The sequence below is a fragment of the Galleria mellonella genome, unplaced genomic scaffold, assembly GCF_026898425.1.
Source record: "Galleria mellonella isolate WM207_F2 unplaced genomic scaffold, CSIRO_AGI_GalMel_v1 utg606, whole genome shotgun sequence".
Classification (NCBI taxonomy): domain Eukaryota; kingdom Metazoa; phylum Arthropoda; class Insecta; order Lepidoptera; family Pyralidae; genus Galleria; species Galleria mellonella.
In genome coordinates this window covers 769,259-795,022 of record NW_026442126.1, presented here as the reverse complement: position 1 = coordinate 795,022, position 25,764 = coordinate 769,259, and the positions used below count along the sequence as shown (strand labels likewise).

General features: G+C 34.9%; 1 protein-coding gene across 1 annotated transcript; it reads left to right on the top strand.

Annotated features, from left to right (window-relative positions):
* Positions 1-2,884: 2,884 nt before the first annotated feature.
* On the top strand, positions 2,885-9,482 carry LOC113509557 (circadian clock-controlled protein daywake-like). The gene is made up of 5 exons (XM_026892895.3): positions 2,885-3,043; positions 4,721-4,940; positions 6,846-6,976; positions 7,594-7,749; positions 9,030-9,482. Exons 1-5 carry the CDS (start codon positions 2,989-2,991, stop codon positions 9,179-9,181), a joined length of 714 nt encoding a protein of 237 aa, XP_026748696.1. The 5' UTR covers positions 2,885-2,988; the 3' UTR covers positions 9,182-9,482.
* Positions 9,483-25,764: the final 16,282 nt, after the last annotated feature.

The following is a 25,764-nucleotide window of genomic DNA, read 5'->3' as shown; positions in this document are numbered from 1 at the left end:
GAATTCGTAGCAGGTTAGTGTATCGAAAATGTTTGATATGTCAATTATTTGTCAATGACAAATTTTACATTACTAGATTATATATTCGACACAGTTTATGTAGAAAATACGCAAGCAGGTTGTATCTGAATTTGGTAGGGTTATACGGCCGTATAACATTTTCTATACACCAGCCTGCTATGAATTGACAATTTTATCACTCCTTCTATGTAATTCCTTGTTCTTAGTGAATAACCTCTACGTATACGTGTAGGTTATTCATATTCGATGTCTTATAACGAATGTCAAGGGCGGTAAATACCGAGTTTGTTGGAACTCATTAAAAAATATACATTTTTTAAACGTATTGTATAATTTATTGTCATTGCTACGTGCCTACACTCCTACTGCAGTGACGTACATCGTTTTAAGAAGGTTAATGTCTAACCACTTGTTACTCGTTGAGTTCTAATTTTTTATATTCTAATATTTTTTTTTATTCGTTTCATAAACAATAATTTGTATTTGAGTGTGTTTTGTTTTTGTTTTATACAACTTATAATGGCAAACAAGCTGACGGCCCACCTGATTGAAAGTGGTAACCGTCGCCTATAGACATGAGCAGTACCATGGACATAACAGAGTATACTGTTTCGCCCATGATACCCCCTATGCGTTGCCATTCCTGAGGACTCAGGTGTTATTTCTCTGTACCCAGTAAATTCACGCCATATCCCACCCTTCAAACCGAAACACAGCCATGCAGACACAACTGCTTCACGGTTGAAACACGAATGGGACAGAGGTACCCAAGCAATCGACTTTTGTACAAAGTCTCCCTCTGGTAGTAAATACAATAAAATTCATACAATACATGAAAATATAAATTAAATTAAGTACATAAATATTACAGTCAACTATAAGTAACAGGGGGAAAGGGATTGTTAGTGATGGAGACTAACAATCCTATTGCTAGCAATATACCCAACCAGGTCGACCTCCTCGCGGTTCCCCCTGGAAACTATCGTGGTTAATTACTGATGAATTAATCATGATGAGCTAACTGGCCTGTTTTCATTCTCATCTACCACCCTTCACTGGTGCTCCACCAGCGTATCCCGTTAGCGCAGGCGGGCTTACCATACCATATATATATATATATATATATATATATATAAATAAACCCATCACTTGGTTTCGCGGACAATGTTGTACTATGTTAAATGTGGGTATGATAACCTTTTGTGAATCCATTCTTCTTGTAATAATATACAATTATAGAGATATATGCCCGTGTGGTTTTGGCATAGAATAGGCCCCCCCTCCCTTACCTGTACGTGTCGTAAGAGGCGATTAAGGGAGGGCGAGGTATTGCAGCAGCGTCCCTCTTAAAACATCTCCAAAGTGTAACTGCGGTTGTCAATTCGCTTGCCAAGCGTGGCAACTTCTGGCAAAATACTCCCAAGGGGCAGGCTTATGTTCAGCAGTGGACAGTTAAAGGCTGATATGATGATGATGATTATAGAGATGTTTTTTTTTATACAACTTAGAATGGCAAACAAGCTGACGGCCCACCTGATGTAAAGTGGTAACCGTCGCCTATAGACATGAGCAGTACCATGGACATAACAGAGTATACTGTTTCGCCCATGATACCCCCCATGCGTTGCCATTCCTGAGGACTCAGGTGTTATTCCTCTGTACCCTGTAAATTTAGTACTTCCAAATAAAGTATTTTAAATTATTACTTAAATATAAATTGTCTACGTACTTGCAGTCTCGGTAACAAATAAATTATACGGAATTGGGAAAGTTAGAAAAAGTATCTATGTAGTAATTTAGTATTAATCTTAAAATCAAAATTTTAAAAGTATGAAACTTGGCACACTTATAGTTTATATAAAAAAGTAGTGCAGATTGCTTATATTTATGTTTAAATTATGCATTAAAAAGTAGTTTGTACTCACACAAATTTATTATTTATATAATTAAACATTTCGAAAAAAGCAACAGGTGAGTTTCTTGTCCGTTTTTCTTGGCTGAAATTGCGTTCCGAATAGGCGGTAATGAAAAAATGACTATGCAAAAATGCTTAAATATAAGTTTCATCATCATTATTTCAGCCATTCTCCGTCCACTGCTGGACACTTATGGAGGCTTACCTCCCCCTTAGACTGCCATAAAGAATGGTCCTGAGCCACCTGCATCCACTGACTCCCTGCAATGCATTTCAGGTCGTCACTCCATTTAGTGGAGGTCATCCTACACTGCGTTTACCCGTACGCGATCGCCACTCAAGAACCTTTTTTCCTTATCGGTTGTCGGTTCTTCAAGCTACTTGACCAGTCCATTGCCACTTCAGTTTATCCTTAAATTTAAGTTTATTCGAATAAAAAAAAAAATTATTTCCTTTTATGTTTAACAGTAATCAATTAATGATGGATGGCATAGGGGGATGGCATATCCCATGTACAAATATCGACTAGATACAGTTTTATTATATTAGAAAAATAAATATACTATATAGTAATTAATGCTCCTTTCCACTCAGTGTTTGCTGGAAGAGAACTCTTACAGAGTTAAGCTCGCCTGTTGTACATCTTTATTTTATATATATTATATGTTGTAATTTTTTTTGTGTACAATAAAGAATAAATAATAATAATAATACTGTTATATAAAAAATTAAGCATATTTTAATATAGTATTTAATTTTTATAATCTTACAACACCATATTTCGATGCAGTTTTTTTGTTTTCTAATTTCAACGACTTGAGTACCTACACCATTGTTTTGTCGCAATTTTAATGGTACAACAAATCTTTCTAGTGTCAAATTATGTAAAATATATTATGTACGATTATAATATATATGAATAGGTATGACGGCTCCGACGTCACACATTTACTACATATATAAACGCCCGAAATACCTCTACTTCGTGCATTAACTATTTACGTTTAGGGCCTATTTTAGTATTAATATTTGATTTACATATTAATTTGAAAATGTTGCCATTTATTTGGTTTTTGGCAGTCGTATATAGTGTTAATTGTGCTTCAGGTGAGTTTGCGGACTTCATGAAATACAATTTTTTTTTATACAACTTAGAATGGCAAACAAGCTGACGGCCCACCTGATTACAAGTGGTAACCGTCGCCTATTGACATGAGCAGTACCGTGGACATAACAGAGTATACTGTTTCGCCCATGATACCCCCCATGCATTGCTATTCCTGAGGACTCAGATGTTATTCCTCTGTACCCAGTAAATTCACGCCATATCCCAGCCTTCAAACCGAAACACAGCCATGCAAACACAACTGCTTCACGGTTGAAACACGAATGGAATATATATATATAATTAAACCGAATTATGCAAGTTTATATAATACTAATTATTTATCTATTGGGCTATATATTAGCTATATATTACCGATTTTGCCAGTTATTTTGTTTTAAAAACTAAATTCTTGCACTAACTTTATTAAATGTTTGCCTGAGTTAAGAGGTAATATAAACACAAAAAATATAACTGAGTTGAAATCTCCTTATTTTCGAAGTCGGTTGTAAAAATCTAATCTTTCTTCTTTTATAACATTAATATAGATCAAATTAATTATTTTAAAGCAAAAGCTTTCCTTTGTACATTTACATATCTCTGTCATATTATTATGTATAATCAGTGTGTACAGCAGAAGAGGCAAAATTCTAGGCCACTTTATACGACATGATGATTTTTAAAGAGCATAGTAGAAGGAAACATAGAAGGCAAAAGAGGAAGGGGAATACCGAGGAATAACTACATGGGACAGATAAAGATAAATGTTTATGTATTATATGCGTATTACTTATTTTATTTATTTGTTTATTCATTAGTACAAATATGTGTACATGGCGAACTTAATGCTAAAAGCATTCTCTCCCAGTCAACCATAGGGAAGTGTCAGAATACTCGAATGCGGTACTAGTAATTATTGATATACATACATACTAAAATTACATATATAAACGAATAAATATATATAAATAACAAATATATAATACTTACACATATATGACATATACTATATTATACACGAAATTGAGAATAATATAAAGTACTTACTGCTCGGATAAAGTAAAAAAGTGCGCGTGAACGTTTTTTTTGAAAGATGGTTTAGTCGATAGTCTCCTACTTATGTATTTTGTATAATTATTTCATTATGTTCCTATAAATATAGCATATATTTTTCACAACATCTGCCCTTCATACGCTTTCTGTTTCTAATGATTAGCTGGTACAGAACGCCATATGGCATTAAGCTCGCCACTTGTGCAAAGTTTTATTGTGCAAAAAAGAATGAATTAAGAAAATAAATAAAGGAAACCTTAGATGTCATGTCGTATAGAGAGGTCAAAGATATGGCCTGGACTATTCCAAGAAAATGCATGAATTAATTGCACCGACAAGAGGAAACTCTTAAATGAAAAGAAGTGTGTACGTTAATTATCTATCTATCTATCCTATTTAAGAGCTGCGCTCTTATCGGTGGAGCTCTTGCCACTCACTACGATTTCCAGCGAGTCTCTTCACCTCTTGATACGACACGACACCAACACCTTCCTTGATCTGCCTGATGTAACTCTCGGTCTCCCTTTTCCCCTCCCTCCTTCTATCTTACTTTCTATTATAATGTTCATAAGTTCGTCGTGTCGTATCAAGTGTCCCAATTATAAATAAAATAAATAATGTTTCAGCGCCGTTCATAAAACCATGTAAGAGCTCTGACACTGATTGTTTGATTGCGTCTGCGCAAGCGGCCGTGCCGATAGTGGCCGCTGGTATACCTGAACTGGGAGTCAGGTCCCTGGACCCGATGAAGATTCCCGTTGTAAAAAGTAATACAGCAGGCCTGGAAGTCACATTTTCTGACAATGTTGTGACTGGATTGAAGGGGTGCAAGATTGAGTCTCTCAAGTGAGTCTGTCAATGTAAACAAGCATATTTTCGAAATAAAAATTAAAAAAAAAACTTTTTTTACACACATTAGCGGCTGCATATTCGATATTGTATAAAATATCTAAGAAAAGTATGAAATATATATTTTATATATGATTTAAATGATTTAGGTGTTCTATACATTGCCAAGGTATTTGTACAGAATTATAGGTGGGTATTACTCATCCCATCCATTGTTGGACTAATTAATAATAATGTATTGTATATGATAATGACATATATTTGCTAATATGTGTATATTGCAATTAAAATATCTATATATAAGTCTAATAACGATTGTATTAAATGTCGGTTATTCAATACGTAACATTGGAATAATGAACCCGTAATTAATTGATTTAATATTGATGTCCAACTACTATGAGCGATATCGTTAAAGATACCTCCTTTTTTCCGTTATCAGTATCGCAAGAAACCCAATATATAGATATCGGATTAGTTCCATTCTATACCCATACCAATACAAAATACCTGAATTATACAGAATACCGGTAATGTGGTAGACTTTAGACTTATGGCACGTGATTTTTCTAATGTACATACCTCCCACTTCGACTTATGACACGTGATTTTAATAATGTACCTCCCACTTCGGTAAGCAGTTTCAATTAACAAGAACAGACAAGAAACTTGACTCTTGCTCTTTTCAAACAACAATTGAATTAACCAGTTTCGGATTTTGTACGACTTTTTCTTTTTTTTTTTTTCGCCTATAAACATGAGCAGTACCATGGACATAACAGAGTTTACTGCTTCGCCCATGATACCCCAATGCGTTGCCATTACTGAAGACTCAGGTGTTATTTCTCTGTACCCTGTACATTCACTGCCATATCTTAATTAACAACCAATTAGATAGGATTTCATCGTTAATAATCAGCTATACTGAATGTGTTTCTGTTTAAAGAGTGGGATGCGATAGTAAAATTACAGGGTACATAGGTAGCTTAGTCCTCAGGAACAGTTACGCATGAGAGGGGGGAAAGGGATTGTTAGTAATGGAGACTGAGAATCCCATTGTTAGCAATATACTTAACCAGGTCTCCTGGAAACTATCATGATTAATTCCTGATGAATTCATCTTGATAGGCTAACTGGCCTGTTTTTATCCTCATCGATCACCCTTCACTGGTGCCCCGCCAGTGTATCCCGTTAGCGTAGGCAGGGTTACCATTTCATTTTCATCCAATAAAAAAAAAGCTACGCATGAGAGGTACTGTGATTACCAAATAACATCAGTGATATCCATGATACTGTTCATGTCTATAGGTTTCCTTTTTTTTATCGAGTAGTCCGGTACTTTATTTGACATTATTGTTAATCTCATAAAAACTCTCCAGCTATATTTTAAAGTATCTCCTTAAAAGTAGCATTATTTTCAAACAGAGTTTTTTAATATAAGTTTGTAACACTAGCATCTTCATGGCTCACTTAAGTCAAATTCAAATCATCTTTATCCATATACTTGACTTGTTTACAAGCACTTTTAAATTGTCTATTTTTTTTAATCTACTGCAGGTTTCAAAAAGTTGTTATCTGCTGAGAAGAGCTCGTAAGAAACTCAACAGTTACTCTTTTAAATCTCTGTTAACATTATGTGTATTTATTTGTATGTGCTATGTGTAAAACTACATGGTCGTTAAAAACTCGTGCGTGATCGACTAATACCACACACATTTGTCATTCAAGTATTCGTTTAGTGTGTAATAAATAAGCTTTATTCAATAAGTGTTTTTTTAATAGCAGTTTTAAACTTATTAAAAAGCAGATCAAAAATATCCTTCGGAATCTTACTATAATATTTAATGCCTATTTCCATAAACTACCTGTGAATACCTAAAGAATTATTTAAATAATTTTTAGAAACGACCTCACCAAAAATAAGCAAGTCGTAATTATGCGATGCAGTACAGAATGGCGAGGTAACTACAAGATGGACGGACAGATGATAGTGTTACCGGTCAAAGGGGAGGGTAAATGTGTTATGACAGTCCGTAAGTATTGCTAATATCTTATTGATAAGATGCAAGCTCCTAGGCAAATATATTGGTAGCATCGTATACTGTAATATTTAACTATCTGTTGCACGCGACTTCGCAAACGTGGTGTCATGTTTCTCCTTCAAAATGAAATTTTCAAATAATCCTAATATGTTCTAAACTTCAGTGAGAAGTCAGTGGATGCAGGTGAATCAGAACCGTTTCTTATGGCAGTCTATGGGGAGTCTTATGTTCAGCAGTGAACAGATAATGACTGGGGAGATGACGATGATGATGGTCTAAAATTCAGTTTTCTAGACTAACCCCTAATTCATAAAATTGTTAAAGCTACTTTAGCTATTGAAATGTTCTGTATCTTTCTTTCATACTAAATTCCCAATTTGAAAGAAAGTGACAAAACAGTATAATAGTTAAAATAGATTAATATACGTTATATAATATAAGTTATAGTATTTATGAATAAGGGAGTTACAAGTTTTGGCTGTGAATTGACAGTCAGTGCAAATGAATTTATAAGTACCTATAGATTTATGAGTATACTGAAGACCTTGTGCAATAGAATTATTACAATTAGCCCCTCTGATAATGGTATTCAATTTTGAAACTTTTAGAGGATATTGTTATTAAAACAACTATTGATCTGACAACGGTGCAAGGAGATGACGGGAAACCGCATTGGCATATCAATAAATGGAAACATGCGTACGATGTCAAGACCAATGCGAAATTCCAATTCGATAATTTATTCAATGGCAACAAAATCCTTGGTGAGTATATTGTAATGTTGTTAATCACAGCGTTCAATTATTAGAATTCTCGCCCAGAAGCATTGAACAAATAATTGTCTAGAGCTTACTTAAAGTTTGCCCTTGTTGCTTTAAAAAACTGTTACATATTATTTATCTTTCATAGCAAGTTCTTAAGTTGGATAGAGCCACATGCTAATAGATAAGAGAAGTATAGATTCTAATACACCTTTCTTGTGTTCTGAATCCACTTTCGTATCTGTTTTTGTATTCTCTCTTAGTATACGGTTTATATGATCAACATAAGTCAGTCTTGTTCCTTTTACCTGTCTCTTTCTATTATTATTAATTTTACTATTATTATTTAATCTGAATTGTACAAAAATTATCTAAAAATATGAAGGATATATAATAGCGTACTTATCACATTATCTATTATTTATAAACTGAGAAAAATTGTATTGTATATATCTTTGTCCTTTGAGTAGACATTCTTTCTACATGAGTGACCCTACATATAACTTGCCCTTTATTATTTTTACATTCATTTTTTCTTTAAAATTATTTTACTATCGTATCATTATCATCTTTTAAACAGTTCGTTTATTTCCTTTTAGACCTTCTCTAACTCTTATTTGACATCCATACTTAATAATTTACTTAAAATATCTTCTCCATTTTTGTAATCAACATGCCCGTACTAAGACAAACGATTGCTTTTTAACTTTTCTGTCATCACCATTAAATGTGGTACCATAAAATTTTCATGTGATATACGGTACTCATTTTAAATCTATTCCACAACGATACCAATAATTAGTAGTACCCCATTCGAGTATTCTGACACTTCCCTATGGTTAACTGGGAGAGAATGCTTTTAGCATTAAGTCCGCCATGTACACATATTTGTACTAATGAATAAATAAATAAATAAATAAATACCCATTCCTATCTCAGTATTTGCATTTCAATAACAGGAAAGTTTCTTTAGTTTGTTACCTTTCTGTTGATTTATATTTATATTTCTTTTCTTTTCATTCACATGCTGATTTGTTGGGAGAAACATCAGGCAGTTAAGAGTTAAACTAGCTCCACAACACACTTGCTTACTGTGTAGAAATGGATCAACCATCTATTATCTATCGATAGTTACATCAAATCCTTGCGAGATAGGCAGAGAGAACTGAGTACCAAAGACTTCATACAAATACTCATGCTTCTTACACTTTCATAATTCATTTCACGCATACATAGTGGTTTCGAAGACTCTTAAGTCTAATTTTTAATTCTTATTTTCCCAGGCGATCCAGTGTTGAATTTCATGAATTCCAATTGGCAAGTGGTGATGAAAGAAATGGCTGGCCCATCTATCTACGCTACATCGGAAGCTGTAGTCGAAGCAGTTGAAGCTATCTACAAGGCAGTTCCAGCTGAGGAACTGTTTATTAGTTAATGCGTTCCAAACGAAGGGATTGCTAATTCTTATCTAAATAATATTTACCAATTTGTAACTTGTATTTACTCGTATATGCTATGAGATACATCTATATGTTTTTTAAGGATAGCAGGCAAAGTGTAAAGGATTAGAATTCCCGTGCTTATGTGATGTTTTGTTTGGTTTTCTTGTTGATATAATATAACTACTTTTGCTCAATTAAGTACAGTCTTTGTTAACGTTCTTCGTCTTTATTAAAGATTGTTTTGTAATAACACAAATTTAATTAATTAACTAATAAATACTATTCAAAATTTAATACTAAAGAAAATATCAATTCGATCACAACTTCAAAATGGATAAGGTTTACAATTTCCCGTCTCTGAGTTAGTATATCCTGAATTATTAGGATCTCGACAATGAACTTCTAAAGGCACTACTTGGAGTATCCAGATCCGAGCAAATTTAATTTAGACCTTAGTCCTCAGGAATGGCAACGTATGAAGGATATCATGGGCGATACAGTATAATCTGTCATGTCCATGACGGTTATCACTTTCCATCAGGTGGGCCGCCAGCTTGTTTACCATTCCAAATTGTAAAAGTTCGTAGTTTCGTTACATCTTCATTATTGGTGAACCGATTTAGTTTGAAATTGCTAATTATTATTTTCATACTTTTGCCATTCAGTTACGGAAATATTATGATAAAAAAATATGAAATCGTAAATATATATAAAAATCAAAATTAAAAGAAATCCTATTAATATATATATCCTATTTATAGTAATGCGAAAGTTTGTTTATTATTATTTAACGCAAAAACTACTAAAGGGATTTAAATTTAATTTGGGACACAAGTAGCTTATATTCTAATTTAATACATAGGATATTTTATATACAGACTCAAGCGGTTAAAACCACAGGATATAGCTAGTTCAAAATGTTACTCTAAAAGCTAATTTGCTAACATCAACCAGCCAGTAACAGTATTAGAAGATAGGCATAATAAATTATATTATATATTTAAATATAGAACGCGAAACGTGTGTCAGAAAAATATAAGAAGCTGGATTTTGGAAGGTATGTACTCGGTGGTATGCATCTTAATAATAAATAATAATAATAAACTCTTTATTGCGCACAATAGAGATATACACAAAGAGTATTTATACAGAATGTGCACATACAAATGGCAGCTTTATCGCTAAAAGCAATCTCTTACAGACAACCTGGACAACCTTATCTATTGCCAGTCCTAAATTCTAATATTTCATGACTACGAAGTTATTCGGTTACCATATCATATTTGCCATTAAATGTCCACTACTAAACATAGGCCTTCCCCATAAGGGGAGTTTTGCCAATAATTGCTGCGTTTGGCACGCGGGTTGGCAACCGAATTTAGTCTTTGATGTTTAAAGAGAGACGCTGCAGCTCATCCCTCATATTATGTTCCTTGGTCGCTTTTTATGACACTCACGGGAAAGGACCCTTTCTATGCCGGGAGCACATGGCAATGCCGAGAACACATGGCATTGTATTTTATTCAGTTACTGATTCAAAATATAATATATTTATTTATGTCTCCTCACAAATAACTTAAATTTACACATGAGGTATTTAGGATAAAAGAAAATTAAAATAATACCGAACTCTGTTGTGAGGAGATGGTGTGTAATAGGTAAAAACCTGTAGTACAGATCACCAGGCCCCCTACCGATATGTGTTTAAATAACAATTAAACTGAAATTACACAATCCAAAAATAAAAATAAAAACAATAATTAATAGTAGGAGATAAAAGAAATAACAATAAAATTAATTAAAAAAAAGAATGTTTGAGTGCGTGTGCATGCGAGTGCGTGCGTGCGTGCGTGCGTGCGTGCGTGCGTGCGTGCGTGCGTGAGTGCGTGCGTGCGTGCGCGTGCGTGTGCGTGTGTGTGTGTGTGTACTGTGTGTGATTAAAAATAGCTTAGTGTAAATTAGGCGCAAATTGTCTCTTTGTGAGAAACCTATCTAATCACAATTTACTTTGATATTCATAATGCTAAGGATATTTCAGAATAACGCTGTTAATTTTAATTTATTATCTATAATATATTAAGATCAAAGCGAATATAAATAGGCAATAATTATTACACAAACTATGAAGATTTGGATTTCATTTTCTGGAATTACTTCTACAAAATTCCTATTAACTGACATCGAGTAATGAACCACTAAAATATTTCTGAATCAACGTTAGAGTAATTATAAGGTCCTTTGATTTTTGGTTTATTCAATAAATTCAACATTCTATTTCACGATTCATTTCTTATTAATGAGGTTTAATTAATTCTTTAAGTACAAAGATAAAGAAATATTTATTTTATTGAATCATATCATCGTGACTTTAAGATTTACTAGCTAAATATAACCAATAAAGCCAATAGAAAAGTAAAAATCAACTTATTTCTTGTGTACGTAATAAGGGACAACGATATTTTTGCTGTGGTCTGATTTTGTTGTTTCATTTTTTAATCTATTTTTAATATTTTCATGTGTTGATGTTTGTTTTTTTTACATACAATCTTAAAATATAGAACAACTAGTTTTCAAGTAAAATTTTTAAGAATTTGTATTCTTAAAAATTACGCCCTTGTGGGTGAAAATCATTTAATTGGACGCAGTATTTTTCATGTGATCCCGAAATAAATATGTAGACAGACAAACAGAATTAAATTAACTTATTTTTAAATTTTCGAATTGGCAATTTTTTTTTACTACACAGGGGGCAATGTTGCGTGCGGCTCACCTGATGGTAAGTGACTACCGCTATCTATGATTACCCACAACACCAACGGCATTGCTTCTGGTGGCTCTTTTCTTAAAAGTTATGTTGTCGTATCGGTTCGGAAATACTGCTACTAGAAGTTGATTCTAAAAAGTGGTTGTGCATGGAAGAAAGTGTCTTGAAAAACGGTGGAAGACCACCAGATTGTTGGGATGAAATTGTAGTTTATATCGGGTTGTACGATGGTGAAAATCAGCAGCAGGTATCAATCCGAACAATTCTTCATAGCACTCCCCATGATAAATTCGGTAGAAGATACACAGAGATGCAATATCTCTACGCAGTTTCAGTGGGTCAAGTCGGACAATAAGACGCTTTTTTTACATGCACTATCGGGACTTAATGCCATGAAAAATGTACAGGTAAATAGTACCTACATACCTGGTTCTTTGCCGACGTTTCGACTTAGATTGGATTAGATTACCACGCCGTGGTCATGACAAGCTCTGACGTCTGCAAATTATTCATCGTTTTAAATGCCGATAGTGTTTTTGTAATAAACAGAAAAATATTCAAAAAATTATTGTTTTCGATTCTATTGTTCTTTTAATATCACCACATTTTATTTTTTCTTAAATATCTCCAAATAATTATTCTTCTTCAGGAAGAAAAACCTGTGACTCTGCCACCTTTCTACATATAATCTTTTGTGCTCAACCTTCTTTAAAGTTCGCTACCAATTCCTATCGATAACAGGAATTTTGAGATGTTTTTTGTAGCGATGTTTTTTATCTGCTCAGGCTATAGAGTGTGTTTTCCAAAGGAGATATATCGTTTATGTATGAGTGGGCTGCAGCCACATATTCAATGCTGCGGCGTTTCTTCCTCATTGCAACAAAATCTGCAAACTCTTTTTGAACAAGCCTAGTTAGACCATATGCTTGTTTAGTTTACAGTGTCCAATGAGAGCCCTTGTTAATACACACATATTATTTTTACTCAAAAGTATTAATTTCTTAGAATCCCTTAAAAAGGGCTTTTGGGTGGTTTAATTCTAACAGACCATTTGTTTGGGCCGTAACTTGGTCGCGATTTCGTATTGCAGTGGTTGTTGCATAAGACTCACTCATTCAAGTTGCACCCTGAACGTTTCTGTTTTGTGTTGTGACAAAAACTGTATGGATACTTGTACTATTCACTGGTGAAGTGTGTGGATTCTAGTGTCTTGTGGTGCGAGACAGTTCACGTTGCTACGCATTCTCCATATTGGAACTGCTGCTGTTCAGCCGGCCGGCCTACGTGAAAGAATATCGGTACATAAGGTGAGTTTATTCGATACTGCAGTAGTAAAGGAGGTAGCAACCAATTTCTGGAGTGTACCCAGGGTCCCATGCGTCTGATCTGGTAGATTCTTGTATACCCAATTATGGATATCGGCTCTCCATGGCCACACCACCATTAATTATTTTATTATATTAGTAAGGTATTACAGGTAAGTATAGGTAGGAAAAATATTACAGACACCGTAGAAAATAGTCTTGAGCTTACTGAATCGTATGTAAATCATGAAGACTTTGTGCCATAGACATAAAAGGAAACAGATGACGCATACACCTTAATCTGATAACATTTGAGATCTAAAAATCGGAGTTGTACTCTACTAGGCCTAAGGTATCAGTTACAATTAATTATATTTTATTGACCTTAATTTAGGACTGAAATTATTGTTAATCGAATAGTAGATACTTTCTCACGATCAAAAAGTTAATTGCTTGGGTACTTTGGATAGCTTGAATTGTCCCATTCGTGTTTCTACCGTGAAGCAGTTTTGTTTGCATGGCTGTGTTTCGGTTTGAAGGGTGGGATATGGCGTGAATTTACAGGGTACAGAGGAATAACACCTGAGTCCTCAGGAATGGCAACGCATGGGGAGTATCATGGGCGAAACAGTATACTCTGTTATGTCCAAGGTACTGCTCATGTCTATAGGCGACAGTTACCACTTTCCATCAGGTGGGCCGTCAGCTTGTTTGCCATTCTAAGATGTATAAAAAAAAAATTATCAAAATGGTATAAAAGAACGTTTATGATGCGACTTTGTTTATTCATCCAGTCATCTGTCATAGCTTATTTATTTATTATATTATTTATTTTATCTGAGCATCTACCAAAGTTTACAGAGACAGAGTGATCACCATCGTCATCATCATTATTTACCCACTGCTGAACATAGGCCTCTCCTGAAAGGGAGGTTTTTCCAGTAGTTGTCACACTGAGCAGGCGGGTTGGCAACCGCAGTTAGGCTTTTGATGATTTTTTAAGAGATGTTGCCCATCCCTCGACTATTAAGTTCTCTTAGTCGCTTCTTACGATACCCACGGTAAAGGAAGAAGTGGGGTCCATTCTATATCGGGACTGGAGGTCAAAGCAGAGCTACAGTATATTTTAATATATAACATTATAAGAAGCTGCCATGGACGGCAGCTATAAGATATTTTTACACTCATTAGCTACTCATGATCCTCTGCGTATATCATGCTATAGCCCAGTCTGTGATGTGCTTAATGCTAGTCGATTTTTCAACTGACTCTAAAAAGAAGGAGGTTTTCGATTCAATAATATATTTTAATGTTTGTTACCTCATAAATATAAATCGAACTAAATGGTTTTACCATAACTGAATTTGTTTTCTTTTTTTAAATGAATGAATGAATTATTTGCTCGTGTGGAATACAATTTTAATTATTGTTAATATAGTAATCTATATAACATAATATACGTTTTTATTTTATTTCTTTTCACTAGTATTAGTGACTTGTCACTCACACTGTTCTGTGATGCACAAATAATAGATGATCAGTTGCGACATCTATTCAAATCTATGTCCATGGTTTGCGCTCTGTAACTGCCATAGCATAACGGCGCGGCGTGACGCAGAGACAAGCATCGGTGCACACGACTGCGATATAATGCAAATATATACGATTCATATACATGAAAATTTCCTTTTACTTGACTTCCGTCGTCTCTGAAACTTCAACAACAATTCAATGTTTATGTAGTTTTTTCTCAAACATGCTTGGAAATGTGGGCATTATTTTGACAATGTTCTTCGAGATAAATCAAAATTGCCGTACTGGCCAGATACATGCGGGCAGCGGCCGCCAAAAGTTGTATGAAAATCCATATCTGTCGAGTTTTGCGGCCAGATAAATTACTATGTAAACTCATATCTGTCCTGTAATTTAAAAATGAAATGACCTTTTACTTCGAAACATGGCTACTAAGGAGGTAACTGTTAAAAGGTTTTATTCAAATTTCGACCTGGCTTGCAAATAGAAAGCTGTTTATTGAAAAAAAAAAAACAAAATAACATTATGGCGCGTTAAAAATTATTATTGTTCTTTATTCGTTACTGAACTTAAAAAGTAAAATTATGTTTTTGATTTCCACTCATTGTTTGAGAAAAGTACTATACAAGCCTTGGCCACAACTGGGCATTCATGGACTCACGTATGTGTGCCTCGACTACGTTTCAGCCCACATTTACACGTTCGTCCATCAATGCCTCAGTTGCTGGCCGCTGCAGTAATGTACTATAACCAATTTCATATTTTTTTTTTTTATTATTATTTATTATCACAAAAATACAAAATTACAGAAAGTACATTGATATTACATTAGAATTTCGGAAACCACGTAGGTACTGGTACTGCTCATGTCTATAGGCGACGGTTACAACTTTCCATCATGTGGGCCGTCAGCTTGTTGGCCATTCTAAGTAGCATAAAAAAAAATATGCAAAGCAACGTGCCTGTCACTACGCCAGGGAAGTTGTAAGTTATGTTTGAAGATATTACCTGTCAAATCCAAATACGACAGCTGCAGGTAGGCAAGCGGATATGCAGGTAGCTTTGTACAAGATTTTATATTAGTTATTATACCATATCAGCTCTTAACTGTCTGCTGGTGAACATAGGCTTACCCTATAAGGGAGTTTTACCAGTAGTTGCCATACTTAGCAGCCAGTTTAGCAACCGTAGTTAGAATTTGGTGATATTTTTAGAGGAACGCTACTGCCATCATTAAGTTTCCTAAGTCACCTCTTACGATACCCACGGGAAAGGAGGAGTGGCCCATTCTATGCCGGGACCATACGGCGACAAATATTTTTTTTTGGATTGTTAATGGCTCGAACTAACAGTTATATTGCTAGTAATATATCTTGTCAGTTCGACATCAAAGTCTAACCAAATCCCAAAAAAAAACAAACTCACCAAAGTGTAACTACGGTTGCCAAACTGCAAACGTGGCAACTACTAGCAAAACTTCCCTTATGGGGAAGTAGCAGTGGACAGTTAACGGCTGAAATAATAAAAAAAATATATATCCACTGCTTATTAACCTGAACAGCATCATGGATACCATAGAACACTGCTCATGCATCGCTAAGAACTGATATAATTATTTATGCCCGTAAACCCTTTAAATTTACCGCCATATCACTCCCTTCAAACCGAAACACAGGTATTCCATTTAATGTGAAATGACACCCGGCGACCATCTCGCAAATGTCTGCAATCCTCAAGCAATCATAGTAACTGCTACGCTGAATGCGAACCGTTTCCTGAACTGTATCAAATCAGGTGTGTGGGCGTTTCGCCCCAAGGCCGAATCGGACCACTTGAATTGTCGAAATGACCGTTTTTTCTATGCAACTTAGAATGGCAAACATGCTGACGGTCCATCTGATGGAAAGTAGTAATCGTCGCCTATAGACATGAGCAGTACCATGAACATAACAGACTGTTTTGCCCATGATACCGCATGGGGCGTTGCCAATTCTGAGGACGCAGGTGTTATTCCTCTGTACCCTATAAATTCACTGCCATATCCCACCCTTCAAATTGAAACACAGCTATGCAAACACAACTGCTTCTGTAGAAACACGAATGGGACAGAGGTTCCTAAGCAAAAGACTTTTGTACAAAATCTCCCTCTGGTAATATAAATTTCTCTTGAATCACCCACGAAATGTTTTTTCATCATTTCGCCCACGAATTGGAACTATTTACGGCATTTATTTACAGTGTTTTTGATAACAAATCAAATTGCACCATTGAAAAAGAGCACTGAAATATTTTGTAAAGTGGTATGAATAATTGAACTTCGTAAAAAAGTCATTGAGCGAAATTGCTAGACCTATTTTTAAGCGCTGCCTCGTGTTTGGTGACCGCAGTAAAAATCAGCGATGTAGTATTGCCATGCCATTTGCTATTCGCTGATGTAGATTTAATATGAAATCCTGTTGATATAATAAATGCGAAAGATTGTAAATGAATGCACATTTGTAATTCATTTATGCAAAAACTACTAAACAGATTTGAATGAAATTTGGTACATGGATACGTAATATCCTAACTTAGCACATAGGATACTTTATGTACTGATTATCGCGAGTGTAACTGCAGGATAAAGCTAGCGCCTACTAGATATGTGAATATTATATGTACTAAACATGTGAAATGCCGAATAAATGTTTTTCTATTCTATACATTATGTAAGCTGGTATTTTTCTTTAAGGAAAGAAATCCGTTTGATACCAGGTTCTTAAATCAAATATTGTAAAGTCTAATGTGTCTACAATTCTTCTGATCATGTACCGGTGCATTTTATTCATCTTATCCTAAAAATATAATTAAATTATGACTCTAACATGAGATATATAAAAAATAATACGAGATTTATTATCTCATTATATCAGCCATTACCTGTCTACTAATGAATATAGATATCCCTCATAGACTGCCATAAGGAACGGTCCCAAGACACCAAATTTTTATAAATTTTGTCCATCTGTCCGTCTGTCTGATTGTCTATATGTAACTTTCGGTATCACGCAAAATATTACTATACCAAATTGGATACAATTTTCTTAGTTGTATTTCTGAAGATCGAACTTAGAATCTGGTATATGTTTCATCATGATAAACTATCTAAAAGTGATCTATTTTATTCCTATTTCTGAAATCCTCGCGTACAAAAATAGTGAGCAAAAAAGTGTTTTTAAATTAAATTATTGTCAAATTACTTAGTCATTATTATTGCTTTTTTTTTAATTCTTAATACAGAGCAAAACAGATTTGTTATTTTGGAATGTACTTGTATTAGTTAAAAAAAATTGTTGGTCAATTCGCCCCGTCGTGTGGAGTGAAACGCCCCTATCTATGCCCATATCTCCAATCCGTACCTGCGTCGTGCGATTCCCATAGCGAACCTTCAAACTGAGTATGCTAGGTATAATTTCATAACAGCAGTGACATTCTGTCTTCTTTCGCTAGGCCGATAACTCAGGTCAGGATTCAGAAAGCTAAACTCTGAAAATTTTATTTTATATATATTTAATATTATATTATTATTAATATAATAAATTCGTATTTTGGATGATATCTGTACATAGGAGATATTTGAGAAAAAAATATGTGTGGAGTATGGGATTTAGCCGTGTGGTACCGGCATAGGATAGTCTACCACTTCCTATCCCGTGAGTGTCGGAAGAGTCGACTAAAGGAGGGCGAGGAATGGGTAGCAGCGTCCTTCTTAAAATATCTCTAAAGCCTGACTGCGGTTGCCAATCCGCCTGCCAAGCGTGGCAACTACTGGCAAAACCCCTCAAGGGGACGTTTGTGTTTAGCAGTGGACAGTTAAAGGCTGATATCATGATAGGACTTATCACATTATATTAGTCTTAACTAACAAAAGCCAAAATATATTTTTTTTGAAATTTTTTCTGTAATTTTTTTGTCATCACGCAAAAGTTATTGCACTAAATTAAATGCGGTTTTCACAATTATGAATCAATTAATTTAATGTTTGTGTTTAATGTCCAACATCTCCCTTAAATTCAATTCAAACGCTTTTTATTCAAAGAAACTTATTTTTAGTGCTGTTTTCAATTTAAATTGTCATATTTAAACGTCACCAAAGCCGGATAGAGACTTTGTACAAATGTCGATTGTTTGGATACCTCTGTCTCATTCGTGTTTCAACCGTGAAGCAGTTGTGTTTGCATGGCTGTATTTCGGTTTGAAGGGTGGGATATGGCGTGAAATTTACAGGGTACAGAGGAGTAACACCTGAGTCCTCAGGAATGGCAGCGCATGGGGGGTATCATGAACGAAACAGTATACTCTGTTCTGTCCATGGTACTGCTCATGTCTAGGCGACGGTCGCCACTTTCCATCAGGTGGGTCGTCAGCTTGTTTGCCATTCTAAGTTGTATAAGAAAAAAAGTTTACCTTAAGTTGCTAACCTGCCTGCCATGTGTAGCAACTACTGGCAAAACCGCTTCTTATGGAGAAGACCTATGATCAGCAGGGAACAGATAACAGCAGATATGATGTTGATAAAATATTTATATATTTAAAATATGAGAAACACATTTAATAATATACTATTTATGGCTTTATCATGTTATATAAATAATTATTAAGGCAATTGCTGGCAATACCCTCCTCCCATGGCGAGGACTGTGTTCAGTAGTGGACAGTTAAAGGCTGAAATGATGATGATGATGATAATAAAAAAAAATTACTACCTTTTTTCCTCTACTTCGTATGCGTAAATTTCGTGGAAAAACTAAAGAAATACATCTTACAGACGATTAAAATGAAACATGCCAGTTTTAAGATGGACCTTCAGAAACATGACTGTAAAAACCGCATCTTATTTGATGCAGTAGTATTCCCGTGATGCCGGAACAAACATTCAATTCAACAAAAAATACTATTTTGGCTTCTATATATTATTATAAGACATCTCAAATGCATTTTTCTTAAATGCCTCCCATGTACGGACGTTGACCCCTTACAGATTTATTATATTTGCAAGATTATGTTTTATATCTTCACCGCTTGATCTAAATCCCTCCCTGGCGTCACACCTACGTCGTTCCATACCAAACAAGCACCGGAATGGTCGCATCAAATTATATTTTTACCTTTTCTTCCGCCAGTGTCTACCTTTCTTTCTTCCCTATGATTAGAATTCCCTATAGGGGCCAAAACGTATATAAGTTGCTTCCATGAATAGACCTATCCGTGACTGTTTTGTATTTTAAAACAAAAAAATGTACCTATTGTGTTGTCGTGTAAAATAAAAATTTGAAATAGTGTGAAGGTGTTTTGTTCACGTGTGGCTGGTTCATCCATCATACTCGTGAACGATAAATAGTTATGTGTATAATTTACATATTTGTCTTACATTTTCTGCATTTTTTTTTAATGCGTATACATTTATTTTATTCATTAAATAATACGTCTAGATACATTTTATGATTTACTTAAGCTTTAGAAGTAATCATTCCATTGTCATCCAATAAAACAAATAAAAAAATGTCTTTTTTTTATAGAACTTAGAATGGCAAACAAGCTGACGGCCCACTTGATGGAAAGTGGTAACAGTCGCCTATAGACATGAGTAGTACCATGGACATAACAGAGTGTACTGTTTCGCTCATGATACCCCCCATTCGTTGCCATTCCTGAGGACTCAGGTGTTATTCCTGTGTACCCTGTAAATTCACGCCATATCCCACCCTTCAAACCGAAACACAGCCATGCAAACATAACTATAGAAACACGAATGGGACAGAGGTACCCAAGCAATCGACTTTTGTACAAAGTCTCCGTCTGGTGCTGCCGGCCAGATACTTAGACATTGCGAATTCAAAACACTTTTATAAGAATAGTGAATTATTAAATATTTTTCATTGGAATTCACTTCACCTTATAATGTAAATGAGAATGAGCACCGTTGGAATTTAATTTGTTGAACTTTCTCGAAGCAAACCTTTGAGAATGCCTCACGGAGTATTTCCATACACACAGAGTAACCTTTGGCTTATGTTAAAGTATTATAATTTGATATCGGCGTGCGGTTATTAGGTTCCATGTGGAATTTTACGTTCGAAATTTTACAATGTTTGAGACAAAATATAGGTCGAGTTAAGTGGTATTAATATTTCATGTTACTTATAATGTAAGTGCTTTATATTATTCCCAAATCCGTGTATAATATAGTATATATCATATATGTGTAAGTATATTTGTTATTCATATATATTTATTCGTTTATATATGTAATTTTAGTATGTATGTATATCAATAATTAGTAGTACCGCATTCGAGTATTCTGTTACTTCCCTACGGTTGACTGGGAGAGAATGCTTTTAGCATTAAGTCCGCCATGTACACATATTTGTACTAATGAATAAATAAATAAATAAATAAATGTATGTGTATTAGTAATTTTTAATACGCGATTTTATCTGCGTGAATGGGATTATATTTACTGATAGAAGTAAAAACTGGCCTATGTCCTTATCCGTCCCATAAATATGTGTACACCAATAAGTCGTTAATGCACTATAAAGTACAAATAAACAAACAAACAAGAATTCACTTTCACATATATAATATTAGTAAGAATTATATATATACCTAGTTCAGTAAAATACATATATACAAGAGGAAAAAATAAAGGTATCAAAAAAAATTCCAAATTTTTTGAGGCTTTTCATGTAGCTGTATTTCCCTTAAAAATGGTCGTATTGGAATTTTAAAAATAGGATTTTATAGCTCATAGTTTCTAGTTTTGTGATCTTACGATGAAAAAAAAGAATGGGGCATCAGTGAAGAATGATAGATGAGAATAAAATGTGAGAATGATGTAGGTCAGCTAGCCCACGTGATGAATATACCTGAACCTCAGCATGATGCGGCATGAGTCGGGAAGTAGGGAGGCATGTGGAGATCGACCTGATAAGGCATATTGCTGCAGGGGGAAAGGGATTGTTAGCAATGGAGTTTGACAGCCCCATTGCTAGCAATATGCCCTATTAGGTCGACCTCCACGTGGTTCCCCCTGGAAACCATCGTGAACAATTCTTGTTGGATTCGTCACGATCGGCTAACGGACCTGTTTCATCCTCACCTTGATAGGTGATAAGGATGATTCCTTCACTGGTGCCCTGCCGATGTATACCGATAGCGCGAGTGGGGCTACCATTCCATTATCATCCATTAAAATAAAAATCGGTAAAAAAACTGTTAAGTTAAACGGTTTTATTTTATGTGCACTGAAAACTACAAAATAAATAAATAGTTACTTACCTATCAACCTACGTAGGTGATCTCGGTCATTAATATCTCTGATGGTAGTGGTTGTCATAACATGAACCATGTCAGCGGCCGAAACGCAGTTCATGAGAGAACTAACACCAGGGTTTGCTTGGTAGGTAAACTAAGCAGCCCACACTATAACAAGTAGGTATTTTGACCTTCTAGTTCAGAAATATTTTAGTACTAGGCAGAATAGCTTTTAGGCATATTAGACTAAAATAAAAACGTGGGGCCCCTCTGAAATCATACCCATAGCAGAGCATATCTTATACTTTGGTAGATCATGAGCTCGGCGTTCGCTGGTGAAGCCGTAACGGCTGGTTATTGATGGTCAAAACCTCCAGTTACGATTATAGTAAGTCGATTCAGCGGACCCTGGACTCCGGAGCTATGAGGTTTCGGATGCGACCGGGATAAACCGCTAGGATGATGATGATGACGATTATATTAAGTCGATGCAATCCACACTTAGTATAGTAGAAAGTAATACAGAAATAGTTAATGTGCCCCATTTTTTATTTTTTTTTATTTGCCCCTCTAACGTCATACAATCTTAGACGCAACTGTTCTCGATACGACTAATCATGCCCCCACCTAATACGCCATTTTGTAACAGCGTCCATCTTGAATTTGAAATTTTGACATAATGACAGTATTCTGCAGTGTAGTCCTTTTATTTGATACCCATATTGTGGTGGTTGTGGAAAAATATGTACCTAGTCCGCCATATTGGAACGGCGTCCATCTTGAATTTTAAATTTTGACATAATCATCGTGTTTTACTAGTGTAGCCCTTTCATTTGATACCCATATTGCGGGGGTTAAGGAAAAATATGTAATCCGCCATTTTGTATCGGCGGCCATCTTAGATTTAAAATGTTATTGATTTTATTATATTGTATTATCATCTAAATTAAATGTGTGTACCAAATTTCAGATCAATCTGACAACGGGAAGGTGCTTAAATTCCAATTTCTAATTTTGACCCAAATAAATAAATACCGTACGGGTCGAGCTAAATAAAACCGTTTAATAATTAATAATAAAAAGGCATATTGCTAGCAATAGTACTAGTAGTCCACATTACTAACAATTCCTTCCCTCCCCCTCAATATTTTGATGTTATGCCTTCATATCCTGTTATTTTAATAGAATATCAAACCCTTCAAACTGAAACAAAGGTATTCAAGCACAGGTGCTACATGGCATAAATACGGGCAAAGGTCTTTTTGATGGGTGAAAATGGTATGGTTACCCCGCCTGCGCTAACGGGATACGCTGGCGGAGCACCAGTGAAGGGTAATCGATGAAATGAAGGAATTAACCATGATAGTTTCCAAGGGGAACCGCTAGGAGGTCGACCTGGTTGGGTATATTGCTAGCAATGGGATTCTCAGTCTCCGTTACTAACAATCCCTTTCCCCCCTACGGGCGAAGGTTATCTACAGGCACCAAGATATAGGTACATGTAGATGACCTTTGTTCAAAATCTCTTTCCTTTTTTAAAGCGACTTCATATCTTTTTTATACCACTAGGTTGGCAAACAAGACTCACCTGACGGTAAGGATTTGCCATAGCCTATGAACACCTGCAATACTAGAGGCATAATAATTACCTTTCTAACCTTGAAGAAACCTCATTACCCTTTTTTTGAAGAACCCCTTGCAGCGTCTCTTAGAAAACCTGGACAGGGAGCTTTATATTAAATCTTAAGCGTTCGCAGCATATTTTTTCTGGACATTAAAATGTACATAGACTTTTTTCCATCTCATAACACGTGTGCTCGAATTATAGGAATACAATTTTTTTTTCTTCTTTATACAACTTAGAATAGCAAACAAGCTGACGGCCCACCTGATGGAAAGTGGTAACCGTCGCCTATAGACATGAACAGTACCATGGACATAACAAAGTATACTGTTTCGCCCATGATACCCCCCATGCGTTGCCATTCCTGAGGACTCAGATGTTATTCCTCTGTACCCAGTAAATTCACGCCATATCCCACCCTTCAAACCGAAACACAGCCATGCAAATACAACTGCTTCACGGTTGAAACACGACTGGGACAGAGGTACCCAAGCAATCGACTTTTGTACAAAGTCTCCCTGTGGTATGAAAATGAAAATATTCTTTTGTGCGCCACTCCTTGAGTGACAAAGGTGTCCTCCAGGAGGCGTGTAATACATTACGTAAAATAGGGTTGTTCAATGTTTATACGGGAATGAGTCGAGGGAGAGGACAGACAATTTAAATATGCTATAAGATGATACATTTCTAGGATTCCGTAAAGCTTTTCTTTTCTCTTTTTTTTTTCGCATTTTTTTACGTAGATAGATAGAGAATTTATTTGCATTACTCACAGCACACAAATAACAACAAACATTATACCCAAACAGGTCGACCTCCTCGCGATTCGACCCTGGAAACCATCATGCTTAATTCCTGATGAATTCATCATGATGGGCTAACTGGCCTGTTTTCATTCTCATCTATCACCCTTCACTGGTGCTCCGCCAGCGTATCCCGTTAGCGCAGGCGGGGTTACCATACCATTTTCACCCATCAAAAAAAAATAACAACAAACATACGTAGTAAAAAAAGACAAAAGAATTCATTTACAAAAAAAAAAAGAAAAATTAATAAAACAAATAACAATTTTCTTCTTTCATGCATAGTAGTAACACAATATGGTCACAATTCAGTTTATTCTTTTGCCATCGAAACAGTGGTTTTATACTAATCATTGCTTAGTAACATAACTTGAATAATATCATAGACAGTTTTTACTTAGATTTTATGGGGCGAAAATACATTTGAAAACTTCAAACGAAAAATAATAAAATACACACACACACACACACACACACACACACACACACACACACACACACACACACACACACACACACATATATATATATATATATATATATACATATTGACTAATAATTCCTATGGTATCACATTTTGATATATTATGGTATGACCACATTTAAATATACTCTTATTGTGTTGGGATTATTGGAAGATGCTTTCTAACCTAATTAAAAAAAAGGGATTCAAAATTCAATTATATTTTTTATGTTTGTTACCTCATAACACCGTCAGTTATAAATTGACTTGAATTTTTTTTTTATCTGAAGGTGTATTTCACATTAGTTCCGTTTTAGTTTTTTTCAAAATTGGTTAATTATTTTAGATTTTAAATAAAAATAACTGGGTTTGCTACAATTAAAGTTGTTTTTTTCTTTTTCGAGGAACACAATCTCAAATTATTATATCAATTCTGACCTGAAGTACAGAGATTGATCTCAGTACAAGTATCTTTGGAAAAAAAAAATTTTAAAATCAGGGACAACAATTGATGCTCCTTTCCACTTTGGGAAACTGTCATATTTTATGTACAATTAGTGTATACAATTAAGTATTAAATAATATATATATATATATATATATATATATATATATAGGTTGTCTAGAAGAGATTGCTTAGTGATAAGGCCGCCTTTTGTATCACTTCTCATTTTTTTACATGGTGCAATAAAGTGTAAAATAAATAAAGTAAGTATACAAATAAATAAATAAATAAATAAAGCGATGCACGTATCGGCCCATTTTATCCGAACCGATACTGAAACAAAC

Excerpts from the sequence above, each read along its gene's own strand:
- LOC113509557 (XM_026892895.3), top strand. The coding sequence starts at position 2,989 with ATGTTGCCATTTATTTGGTTTTTGGCAGTCGTATATAGTGTTAATTGT. Across the intron at positions 4,941-6,845 it reads TGCAAGATTGAGTCTCTCAA|AAACGACCTCACCAAAAATA; the intron begins GTGAGTCTGTCA and ends AATAATTTTTAG. Across the intron at positions 6,977-7,593 it reads TAAATGTGTTATGACAGTCC|AGGATATTGTTATTAAAACA; the intron begins GTAAGTATTGCT and ends TGAAACTTTTAG.